The 12,940-nt window shown below is 44.7% G+C and overlaps 1 protein-coding gene across 2 annotated transcripts in view; it reads right to left on the bottom strand.

Annotated features, from left to right (window-relative positions):
* LOC119376657 (CCR4-NOT transcription complex subunit 1) overlaps window positions 1–12,940 on the bottom strand; it is a 101,530-nt gene that overhangs the window by 81,269 nt on the left and 7,321 nt on the right. For both annotated transcript variants that reach the window (XM_037646423.2, XM_049411081.1), the window contains exons 4-9: window positions 12,515–12,695; window positions 11,371–11,514; window positions 10,412–10,524; window positions 10,280–10,335; window positions 8,262–8,487; window positions 208–378 (exon numbers count right to left, since the gene is read on the bottom strand). In XM_037646423.2, coding sequence (XP_037502351.1) covers window positions 208–378; window positions 8,262–8,487; window positions 10,280–10,335; window positions 10,412–10,524; window positions 11,371–11,514; window positions 12,515–12,695 — 891 coding nt within the window. The remainder of the gene's footprint in view (window positions 1–207; window positions 379–8,261; window positions 8,488–10,279; window positions 10,336–10,411; window positions 10,525–11,370; window positions 11,515–12,514; window positions 12,696–12,940) is intronic.

Here is a 12,940-nt window from a genome sequence, read left to right as displayed (position 1 = left end):
CAAAGCTTGTACTAGCAGTGCATTTATCCAGAGCATGGTTCTGTTGACTAGAATGGTAGGATCCATGGGCCCAGTCTGTCTCTGCACTTTAACTAAAAAAACTAGCATTTGTAATCTGCAATATTTCAAAACTTACACATACAACACCTACCGCAATTGTTTCAAAACTGCACTTTTATGCTAATGACAAGTTACACATAGCCCAACCTGGGAGTCTGGGTTCCTCCAAACTCTGTACAAGCGGTCAGTAGGGAAGGGCTCACTGCCCAGCCCTCTGCACAAACCATGCCACAGGAGCTTCAGGCCTTGTCGATCCTTCACAAAAAAGCCTGGGAAGTCCAGTTCACCAACCACTTCTTTCCAGTTTAGTGTAGGTACCTGCGAAGATATGAATACAATGGAGCATGCAAAGATTAAAAACTTGTGAAAAGTGGAGTAATCATTGGCTTTGAACGAAAGGTGGCTGCATCACAGACTGATACCTTGCAATACAGAATTGGCTTTGTCATATTTACACTTACTGCTAACATAACTGTTAAATATTGAGGGTTTCGAAGTTTCAATTTTCGAGGTCACAAATTTTGAGGCTTTGCATTCACACTGTCATGTGAATGTGAAACCGCTAGCGACATAGGACATGCTGGATGGCTTCACTTTCGCAGCCTCAAAACACGTCACCAGGCAGCAGAAGTGTTTTGCCAAACCTTTCCTATCATCTCTAGAAGCAACATATGCTAAATCATTAATTTTGTGTCCAAAGCTGCACATGGGCCCCAACACTGATACAGTAAAACCTCATTAATTCAAACACAGTTATTTCAAAATCCCGCATAATTCGAAGAATTTCTGCGGTCCCATATTTTGCAATGTAAATTTGAGTGGACAACGTGAAGCGGCGGTCAGTACCAGCCCAGTTAATTCGAATACTTTGAGTGCCATGTGCAGATTCCCGCTCCCGATTTCGCCGCAAATCCGCAGAAACGATTGGCCCTTAGGAGCCACAAAGTAATGCAATGTAGCGATACTAATGAGTGACAGATGAAGCACCCCAGCCTTAGCGCAAGAAAAAAAAGTGATCTCATGATCAGTTGAAACGTGCGCCTGCGGAAAAGACGCGCTTCATCGCAATACAGCGGTGACGCACGGGCAGCATGACCCATGCTTCTCACAACATCGGTGTGTCATGATTTACCCATTCTTTCTGGAAAAATAAAGAAATCAATAAAGGACGGTCCGACGGAATTCGCAATGTATGCGAACCTCTGATTGGCGGTTGCTCTAGCAATTTACACACTTGCACTGCTGGCAGAGTATTTGCCCGCAATGCCTACTTCCCCCCCTGACGACTCATTTTGAAAACTTCAATGATCGTGTTTTCCAGCCAGAACTCATCGCGAATCCCGTCACACTGATCATTATTAAATCCTTTATTTTACCAGAAAGAATGTGCAAATGGTTGGACAAGACGCACTGACGCTGCGAAGTGCTGGTGACATGCTGCCCGCGTGTCATAACTGTGTTGCAGTGAAGCATGTTTTCTTTTCCGCAGGCACGCATTTCAGTTTACTACGAGACCGTTTTTTTCCCCCTTTCTTTTTTTTTTTCTTGCGCTGGCAGCAGCGAGGCCCGTCGTTTCCCCAGTTTAGCGGCAAAATTATAATCGGGTATTGCTGCAAACCATAACCCTTGGAGCCGCAAACTAGAAGGCACAGCAAACAACCTCCCTCCTATTCAGAAGTTCATAGTTCCTTGCATCCCGCTTTTTGCATGTTTGGTTAATTCGAAAACGCGCTCAATTCGAAGATTTTTCACAGTCCCAACGACTTTGAATTACCGAGGTTTTACTGTACCTCACTTGGCAGTCCACAGCTGGTGCCGGCTTCAACAAACCATGCCACTCAGACATTTTTTTCATGCTTTTCGCTTTTCCAAGAGCAACTTATACGCTATTTTCACTAATGATGACATTAGACGTGCATGAACCTTGAGGCTAAGTGGAGCAGCATGACAGCAGGCATTAGCAGACTGTTTCCAGTCTGTCAAGTAAAATGGCACCAGTACATCATCCGATGTATAGTAGAAGCCTTGATGACAAAGGGCAATTGTTTGCTTCGCTGTCACTTTATTACAAGCACTGCAAAAAATTGCACGATATGCTGATGACTTGCTCGGTCCAACACGATCTAATCACCAGACCATCTGAACTTTACAGTAACGGCCTGCTATTTTTCAGAGTACGAAGCAGAAGAGGTTTGCACAGTGCTGTCAGTGTGAGTGCAAGCTTTCGAACGTTTTGAGCACTGCTTTGCAGCTTGCGAACACAGTGCGATTAACAAAGAAGCTGATAACAGCCGAAGCATTCGCGAAAAAGATTAGCAGCAAGCACTCTGCGAGTAGCAGTGATGCACAGTTGCCATAGGTGCCTTTCAACATGCTGGTGCACTGAGCCCATCGGAGGGCCACATGCACTTCCTGCTAACGTTATTGTTGTTTGCATTTATCCTATGCAACAATCATTGCCGAGAAGGGTGGGAACAAAAATGTGACATGAAACTTTGAGCTTTCTAATAGGCTTGTGCGAATAGTAAGTTTTAGGTCCGAAGCGAATTCGAAGCGAATAGTCATCACGTCTTTTCCGCAGGTGCGCGCGCATTTCAGTTGACCACGAGACCGGTCTTTTTTTTCCACTTTTTTTTTTTTCTTACGCTGGCAGCAGCGAGGCCCGCCATTTCCCCGGTTTAGCGGCAAAATTGGGACCAGGTATTGCTGGAAGACATAACCCTTGGAGCTAGGGGTGTGCGAATACCAAATAGTCTCGAATCGAATACCGAATCGAATTAAAAAAAAAAAGCCGAATATCGAATGTCAAGTTTATTTAAAAGAAGCACAAATGTTTACAAATTCTCATGCAAAAAAAGCAGCTGTTTTACGTGATCTGAGGTCAACTTCTCCCTCCGGGCCGTAACAATGTTACCAGCCGTTGAAAACAACTTTTCACTTCGTACACTTGTTGCGGGAATGCCCATGTATTTCATGGCCATCTTGCACAATTCTGGGAAGTGCTGCTTGCCTGTTTCTTTCCACCATGCTAGAGGGTCTTGGTCCTTGCTGCAAGTGGGCTCTCGAAGGCACCGCTTAAACTCCTTGAGGTTGGCTGTTTCAGTGCAGTGTCTTCTTTCTGATGACGCCACCAGCTTCTCAATGCTATTCCAGATGCTGCTGACACGCTCCTTGTGAGCTGTAGATGTCGACGCTTCGACACAGTCACTTGATTCTTCTTCTGGAGGGAGCTGCAACTCAGTTCTTGCAAGCTTGTTTCCTGGAATGTTTCAGTACAGAAGAGGTTCTTAAACCTTGGGTCACAGGCAGTTGCCAGCACATACTCCTTTTGCTCGTCCTGCCCTGGAAACCTTGTCCTCATGCTTCTCAGCAAATTTCTAGCAAACTCTGAGGTGTCATCATCGGCTGCAATACAGTCTTTCAGAACCATCTGTGTTCCATACAAAAACGGTACCACTGATGACAAAGTTACATATTTGTGGCCACTAAGATCTTTGGTTGCCGATGCGATTGGTTCAAGAGCTTTGAATAGTCCAGCCACAGCTTTCCACTCCTGTGGTGCCAGGTTGGGCACAGTTGTCTCAGAGGTGGCCAGCTCCAAACAGATGGCTTCCTTCAGCTGCACAAGACGCGAGAGCATGTCGTGCTCACTATTCCACCTTGTTTCCACGTCTTGAATAAGTTCCAGAACTGAGAGCTCCATTCGTCACTGGCAGTCCTTCAGTCTTGCCGCAGCTTGGGCGCTGTGTTTGTAATGGCCAACAATTGCGCGACACTTCTTGAGAATGGCAGGCACTCCTGCTGTTTCTTCCTTGGCATCTTTTATAGCTAGTTGCAGTGTATGGCCCATACACTGCATTGAGACGCAAGAAATACCCCTAAGGGGCGCGCGAAAATTTCGTGCATTGTCCGTCACCACATAGACTGGCACTTTCTGCAGTGGCAGCTCCCAGTTATCCATCATTGCTTGCAGGTGCTCCAGGATGTTGCAAGCAGTGTGGCTCTCGGTCACGCTCCGGTTTACCAACGCAAAGGTTCTCATCTCGAAGTTGGAGGTAAAATAGTGGCAGGTGAGGCTGATATAACTCTGGTTAGACCTCGACGTCCACATGTCACTTGTCAATGAGATCGACTCTACACCTTCCTGGAAGTCCGCGTGCATTCTCTCCTTCACAGCCATGACTGTGTCTTCGTACAACTCCGGGATGATTGTCCTTGAAAATGTAGTGCGGCTGGGTATCTTGTACAAAGGCTCCACGTGGTTCGTCAGCTCTTTGAAACCTCGATTTTCGACACAGCTGTAAGGCTGGAGGTCGAGCGCCAGCATTCTGGCAATCCTCGTGGTTATCGCCGTTCTCTCGCGCTGCGACAGGTCCTTGCCCGACTTCAACGCATTTTTGATGAGCGACTGTGCTTCGTCTGGTCGTCCTTGCTTACCACTGTCTTTCATGAACACACTGTGCAAAGAAAAATGCTTGTTCTTGAGATGATTCGCAAGTGGCGTCGTCGTACTCGATGGTGTGCGAAGTTTCATGTCACAGCTTTTGCACGTTGCCTCTTGGGCCGAGTTCTTTACGAAATGTTCCCAAATGGCACTTTTCGTTCGTTCACTCATGTCGCACCTGACCAGCAGGACCGTTGGACGACGTTTTCCGGCAGCTCGCGCGGATACAATTCGGTAGCAGGACACGTCAGCGTGGTTTTCGATTGCGAGGGACTTGGTGGTTTCGGATTGCCCGGAGAAATGACGTAAACAGCCAAACGTCGCGGAGCCAGCGGTTGGATTGGATTGGATTTGTGGCCCCACCCTTTGTAACGGGCGGGCATCAACTGATGCCCTGGCCTAGAGGACTAAACAATGAAATTAAATTTAAAAATGAAAAAGTTAAAAAGTGCACGCAAGCGTGGTTACAGACGCGTTAAAGGGGTCATGAAGCACCCCTTGGGCTGATTGAAAAAACACATCCTGCGGAAAGCTGACACGGCTATGAACTGCTCTGCCAAATATTACAGTCGTGCGCGCCGCGTAATGGTCACAAGCGGAGCGCGAAGTTGCCGTTTCCCCAGGCACCCTCTTTTCAAACAGAGGCCGGTTCTCACTCTCGTCGGTGGGCGGGGCGTATGTCCGCTGTACGTCGCAAGAGACATAGCATGCTTATTGGCCGATAGCCGACGTAAATTGAGAGCGGCGTTCGGATCAGATGCGCTTCTTGCCGCGGGGTGCCGCCACTTGCCGGCGCCGCACTCCTCAGTACACGGTAGCCGCACTCGCGCAAGCGAATCACAGCGGGAGAGCGATCGCGTTTCATGACGCGCGCTGGCGTAACTTCTTTCCCCCATGCCATCCCTCCCTGTCTAGCTTCCAGTGCGCTCGCCGGCACGAGAAAAGAGAGAAAGCGCTGGGAGCGTGCGCCAAACCCCCGTAACTCCGCTGATTCTTGACGGATTCGAGAAATTTTTGCGGCAATCGATTCGGGAGGCAGTACACTCCGATACTGAGGCCATTAGATCATTACTTGGAAAAGTGGTTCATGACCCCTTTAACTAACCACCACTGACTATGAATATGTTCACGAGAAAAGCTTCGACGAGTCAACGGAGAAGTTAAACAAGCGCCACCTCTATCCCGTTTGCAAAAGTAGAACAGAAATTGGGTGGCTCTGCCGCCGAGAGGTGGCACGAGTGCTGCCCAGCCAGCTGAGTGGTGGACAACTGTACGCCGAACTTGGGACCTAGGCTGTTGTGTGCGCGTCTCCTGCCTTTGTCGCGTGCGGGTTTTATTGATTCCATTTTTTTTCTTTTTTGAGGTCACGACACTGAGCGTGTTCCCCCTTTGCAAAGGGGCAGGCCACTACTACATCATCATCATCATCATCGGCCGCGCAGCGACGCTACAGTGTAGCGACGCGACGCAACCAGTGCTGCACGCCAGTAATGTTCTCTGTGGAGGTTGTGGTGCGTGGTTTTGCGGTTCGTAATGGCGCACTTTCGTTTTGTGCTCGCGAATTGGTCTGCAATTCCTCCCAAGTGTATCTGCAAGTGTTGCATGTGTAGGAAGTGAGACATAGTGCAGCCTGTGCGTGCGGCGCAAACAAAAGGCTGTCTTAGTTGAGTTTCGCGGCTCGGCTGTGTCACGACCACAATTCAAACTTTGTGTAGTTTTGGACAGACTGTGCAGTCTCAAAGTATTGTATGTGTTTCACCCGCCAACCAAACAGACTCTCCGAATATATCGAATATTCGAGTAACCGAATACTTCATATTCGATTCGCGAATCGAACTATTCGACAAGTTGGAATTCGATTCGTATTCGTATACAGTAGAACCCCGCTGATACGTTTTTGAAGGGACCGTAGGAAATAAACGTAAGAGACGGGAAACGTAAGAGCCGAAAAACAGGAAAAACGGCAAAATATTTAGTGGGACAGAATTTTATTTCAATTCTTACGAGCAGCACGAAAATTGGCACACTCAGCCGCGATCTAGTCATGGATAGAAACGCGGAGCTTAGGACAGCCTCATCCACAGAAATGTAATCAACGTATGTGATTTTTTTAACACCAACAGCTGTAGGCATGAAAGAACTAAGCACACGCAATCACGACCGGCGCGGCGAGTCCGACCGCGAACCGCACGCACGACCATGCGAGCTCCAACCAGCTCGAACTCCTCCCGTTCTCCGACAAATAACGATGATGATGAGTCTACGCCAATGCGATGGCAGAAGTGAATGCCAATCTCGAAGGCCTTGCTTTCGCAAACAATTACGTCATACACGCCATGTTTGTGCAATGCAAATCTCAGAGGCTATGCTTTTGTCAATAGTAAATGCCAATCTCGAAGGCCTTGCTTTCGCGAGCAGTTACGTCATAGACGCCATTTTTGCAATTTGAATCTCGAAGGCCATGCTTTTGTTTGCATCAATTGAAAGATTGTGTTGCTTGCGCCTCTCATGCGGCTAATATTACGGTCAAACGAGGCCAAGCAGCGTGAAAATGCACCATGGCCGCTCTCTTTGGTAGTCACTCGGTCGGCTCCGGGCGCACTTCGCGACGTATCATACGGGAACGGTCCGACAGTTACGACGTAACAGCGGGGTTCCCAATACATTGTATCCTATGGGAGCTATGCCGGGACCGGCGGAAAACGACGTAACAGCCGGGAAAACGCAGCAGTGAGGAACGTAACAGCGGGGTTCTACTGTATTCGAGTATTCGCACACCCCTACTTGTAGCCGCAAACTAGCAGGAACAGCAAACGACCACCTCTGATTACTTCCAGTAATTCAAAGCTCCTTGCATCCCGCTTTTTGTATGTTTGGTTACTTCGAAAACCCGCTTAATTAGATTTTTCACAGTCCCAGTAACTTTGAATTAACGAGGTTTTACTGTATGTGGGGCTTCGCGGCAGTGTGGATTTCTCCTGGAAAGGCGTATTCACGGTAAAGCACACCTCCACTGCAGTGAAACCACCTTTACAGGTGGTTACATGCAGTTTATATATTTCTATTCGTTCATTTCGAATACTTCCTAGAATTTCCTAGAATTTAAATTCGTTTCGAAGCGAATTCGAATACTGTATTATTCGCTCGAATATTCGCACCCCCAAGCCTACTTTCTAACAATCCCAAGATACTAGCGGTGCTCAGCATTGGAAAAGATGAGAGCTGACTCCATGAACTGCAGAGTTTTTCTTTTTGCAATCTTGAACATCCTTTTTTTCACCATCCATACGCTGACAAAATCATTTTTTAGGTACTTAAACAGCGTTTCCTCGACATCTATTTCTTTAGTTTCTCACAATCTGATAACCACATCCCCCTCAAAGTGCACCTAGTGCGAAGAGCAAAATAGTTTAACAAATCAATTTCATTGCCTGAGACATGGAGAGCATAAAAGTGCAAACAATTGGGTACTACAAATTTTTGTGCAGAAGTTGAACCTAATAATGTTTATGTTTTTTCTTGACATACAAGTTGTCTTGTTTTGGATCGTATGAACTGGGGATGATACAAATATTTTGGGCGACCCTGCGGTAGTGATATAGAGATCTAGATGCTACGATATTCAGGTAGGAGCTCAGCTTTCTCTTGACATCAGTGTAGGCCCACCAAAAGTCACTGTTGTACGCAATCACGTCGCAAATATCAGCTAGTTAGCACCTCTACTAAAGAAGGGCAAAGCAGAAGATGTTGCACCTACCAGGTCATAGAGTGCCTGAATGAAAATGTCAATGTTCCAAGTAACATGGCTTGTGTTGGCATCCTTGTCAGCACCCCAAGGAGACGTCGCTGATGGCCCAAGGCCTTGGAGTGGCTCAGAAAGGCCTGTGTGAGTGTTGGCCATCATGGACAGCACTCTGGCCACCATGCATGGCCCAGGGTCTCGTAGACCCATCTGGATCAAGCTCTGGCGACATTCTTCCACACTGTACCACAAAAATCGAAAAGTATTAGTGAGTGTCTTTACAAGTGCAGATACAGCACACGAAGTGAAAATTTACTGACCATAGGAACAGGCTGGGGTGAGAGAGAAGAAAATGAGGCATAAGAATGAGATGTGCCTAAGAAGAAGCTTTGAAGTGAGTAAGCATGCAAAACAAAAATACTGGAAACGACATCAGACAGTTTTTGTTTAGTGTTTAGAGTAATAGCGGGCTTTGCAAAATAGCATATTTAAAATGTAACACGCAGAACGCCAAATGATCCTTAGCCGTTCGAACAAATGCACCATTTTTCCGATTTAACTTTACCAGCTTGGCATAGTTTGGCTAGACGGTTTTAACTACATATTGCTGATCTCGACCACTCCCTCCCATTGGAACTTAGCAATGCTGTTGCAGAATTTGCTTATTTCCCAAGAATATCGCTCTATAAGATGGCTTTCATTTAACCATAAGCTGGTATGACATCTAAATGGAGAACGCTGAGAATTTCCCAACATGCTGTACTACCAACATAAAGTACATGGTCCATATTAAACTTTTATTATGCACAACTTGGAACACAGCATGCATACTTAGAGACTGGAGAGTTCTGACTATTTTTCCTAGGTGGTAGTACAGTCATCCAATATTCAGTAAAGTAGAAGACGTGTATTAGCTGTTGGAAAGCTAGGGAAATGACTGAACATGTTTTAAGTGAATGTGAAAATATCCAACTGAGTGCACGTCCCGGCGCTAGCCTACACGAGGCCCTGGGGTTTAGGGACAGCATAGGAAAGGAAGCATAGGAAGCGTAAGATCAGTGAAAGGTGCTTGGAGGACTGAGGGCAGAAAAATGGGGAGGAAGGACAAAAACAAAATAGCATAAAACCCAAAGTTATTATGCCATGCAATTCTGACCCACCATACAAGGGCAACTGAACGGTTCGCTCCTGAACTGTCAGAATTCTGTAATGCCGGAATTTCAAGCCAATCAAAAAGGTCACAGCAGCCCTTTGGGCCAAGCTGAGATGACAAGATGAAACAGAATACACTCAAACCTCGATATAATGAACACTGCTATAACGAATTGTCGGTTATAACGAAGTAAATGAAGAATAGTGTTGTCATAAATATAGTGTTAAAAATAAACATTTATAATGAATTTTCAGATATAACAAAGTTAATTTCGTAGCAGAAGGGAGTAGTTATAATGAGGTTTGAGTGTAGTAGCACCCTTGTCCCCAGTGACAGGTACTGCAGATTTTAAAGAATGTCCAAGGGCAGTGTTACAGCCAGAATCTTTTTTTTTTTACAACAAGGAGCGCACAGTCACAAATTTCTTCCATCATGGTCCAAAAAGGGGGCATCTACACAACTGCACACAGCAACTTGGCTCTAACTCTGTTTATGCAGCTTGACACGAGAACCAAGAGCATGTTTCCTACAAGACAAAACTGTCAAAGACCTTGAATCATGATTGCATACCATAACGATGCTTATAACTGGCATTTGGTGTTTTCAGTACTATGTTATACTAACACTCCCTTTTTTTTTGCAAAGTTGATTTCCAGTACGGTAATGCTATTTCCCTTCACACCGCTATCACACTAATGTTCAACTAAAACTGTCTATTGTCATGAGTACCAAATTTTAAAAAATACTTTGTTAATCTCCATTCTGAACAGCACATGATCAGCTTGTGAATAAAAGGGTCGTTTACAGTAAAACAAGACACTTTAGAGCGGCATAAACACAGAAGCACACAAAAGATGCAAAGAATGTGTGTATGACTAACCTTGCAGTAAAGCCATAACCCACTTCTTTGATGAGATCAACATGTGACAATTCCATCTGAAGAACGAAAAAAGGCAATTTAGGGCATACCTGTGTGACTTGTATTCGATCCAATAAGATGTGATTTCCTTACTGGTTTCGACATGTTTGAAGCTGGCTCAGTCATTCCTTTTACCATCAGCACATCAGATGCTTCACTGTACAGCAGTGGTGCTAAAACAACTGGCACTCTATCCCGAGGAAAATCTGGAAAGTAGAAAGAGTGTACAAGCACTATAAACAAAGAAAGTTTGAATAATAAGTGCAGCTGCATTCTGCTCATATTTCTTATAGGATATTAAACAAAATATGAAAAAAATTAGGAAAGCATCAAGCCAGCACTTGAAAGATGCGATTATTTTTTATGCAGCGTTTATTCCATATACACTCAAACCTAGATATAACGAATTATCGGTTATAACGAATTAAATGAAGACTAGTGTTGTCATAGATACAGTGTTACAAGTAAGCGTTTATAACGAATTTTCGGATATAACGAAGTTATTTTTGTGGCAGATGCAACTTTGTTATAATGAGGTTTGAGTGCAGTTTTGAACAGATGGCTGTATTTTTGGATGTTCAAGAGCCTCGGCGGCTTGCAAGCCTGTGCAGAGCTGCGGGCTGGCGGTCATAATGTCATGCCTACCAACTCAAGTTTATGAAGTGTTCTCAACGAAAAAAAATCACACATTGAAGGCACCCGTTTTGGCCTTGATGGTAAGCTTTAGCTCTTAGAAAGGTATGGCATGAAGTGCATTGTCCGACTGCTCGCATACTTGCATGCCGCAGTGTACGGCAATGCGACAGCTGCTTCACAAATAACATTCCAAAGCAACAATGTTCGCGTGGGCAGAATACACTACAGTGAAAACAATATTACGACCCAAATCAACTGCACACTATGTGTTGTTTGCTGCCATCTGTACAACTGGAGTTGTAGATGATTGTTGGCTACGTCGATGAGAAAAGCTGTTTGGACTCGTCATCATTTTTGAACAGTTAGGGTTGAGAAGTTAGGGCTGAATGTTGTGGTAATATCTACTGCTTGCTCACCTTTACGGAGATTTTCAAAAAAAGACTCCTTCAGTTCATTAGTGACACCAAAGTGCTCAGAGTTTTTGTTTAATAACTCTACAAGCAAAAGGTGAAGAACCTCGGGACTGCAGTCCTGAAGATCGCCCTCCTGCGTGGATGAGTCTGCAAAAGAAACAAAGGTAAAATTACCATTAGTGAGATTTCAGGAAGAAAATACTCATCGCTTGGCAAACAAATTGAAGCAGCTTGCACAAATCTAGCAACCTCTTCCCTCTATAGTGACAGCTCCAGCACAATGTACAGATACAACACTCCACTTCAAAATGTCTGCACAATGCCTTTTACATGGAAACAAAGATAAAAATAGCAGATATTCTGGTAAAAACCATGGACTATCTGCATTCACACTAGCAGCAAATCACTACTCAAGCATCAGATACTAAAGTGAAGTGCTGCAGGCATGCAAGTGAAAGTAGCTTCGCAGTACAACTTCAAAGACACTGGTCTGGCATACGTGTGGATTTCTTACAAACACAGACATTCAGTCTGGGCAGATATGCTTGCAGATTGTCAGGTGCCCATTGATACCAAGCTTACAAAAACTGGCACTTACCCTGCCATAGCTTGGTTGATTGATACTTACTTTTGTTCACCGTTCAAGCGATTGCAGAAAAAAAAAATGTAATGCACACAATATCCGAGGCCATGCGAGACTTTGAATTTGGGTATACCAAGAAATTTAAATATGTATATGGCTATTCTGAACAAAAACATTGTATGCATGGAATTTTTCAATGCACAACTACAGTTCTTTGTCCAGGCTAGACCAGAGAAAGTTTTGTGTGGCTTTTTAACTGTTCAATCTTTCTATGCTAGCATAAATCTGCATCAATTTTAATGTCTTTAGACTAGTAAAAAATAAAACAAACAGTTACATTTGTTCTTTTGAATGGAAACTACCTGGCAGCATGATGTCTTCTGATCCCATAAGACAGCGAGCAGAAGACAATGCTGCTTACTTCTTGCGAAAGGTCTATCACAAGTGAAACCATTGCAATTCCTTTTTCAGGAAGGATGGGACACACAAGGCAGTGGCATGAGTATCACTATATTTGTCACTCACAACAGTAAAACACCTGAAATTTGTACTCAAAGCACCTACCCGAGTCTGTGTAAGATCGTAAAAGGTCAGGAAGCTTCAGTCGAATAAACTGTGTGGCACAATTGCAGAGATCTGCACTGGAGGAATGAAGCAAACAAGTGCCAAGAACAACTTCTTGCACACGATTCAGTCTTAGTACACGGCTGATGTGGGGAAGTAACAAGGGGCTTGGTCGAAGACTCTGCAAAAAGGAAAATAAGTGTGAGTGGTTTTGTCCTTGTTAAGATTTAAATTGCTCATTGACACATACTGGCCCCAAACAAAGCGTGTAATCAATCATTTGACTTACTTCCATGAGCACCATTTTGTTAAAGTGAAGACACAAATTAATATTCTGGTCGCAAGTTTTCTAAATACTACAAAAAATTAGTTCTGTCAAAAGTGTAACTAACAGTCCGCACACTACAGCATGAAACAAAATACATT

The sequence above is a fragment of the Rhipicephalus sanguineus genome, chromosome 1 (genome assembly GCF_013339695.2).
Source record: "Rhipicephalus sanguineus isolate Rsan-2018 chromosome 1, BIME_Rsan_1.4, whole genome shotgun sequence".
Lineage (NCBI taxonomy): Eukaryota > Metazoa > Arthropoda > Arachnida > Ixodida > Ixodidae > Rhipicephalus > Rhipicephalus sanguineus.
Note: the sequence above shows the minus strand (reverse complement) of the source record. Positions and strands in the feature narration are given on the sequence as shown.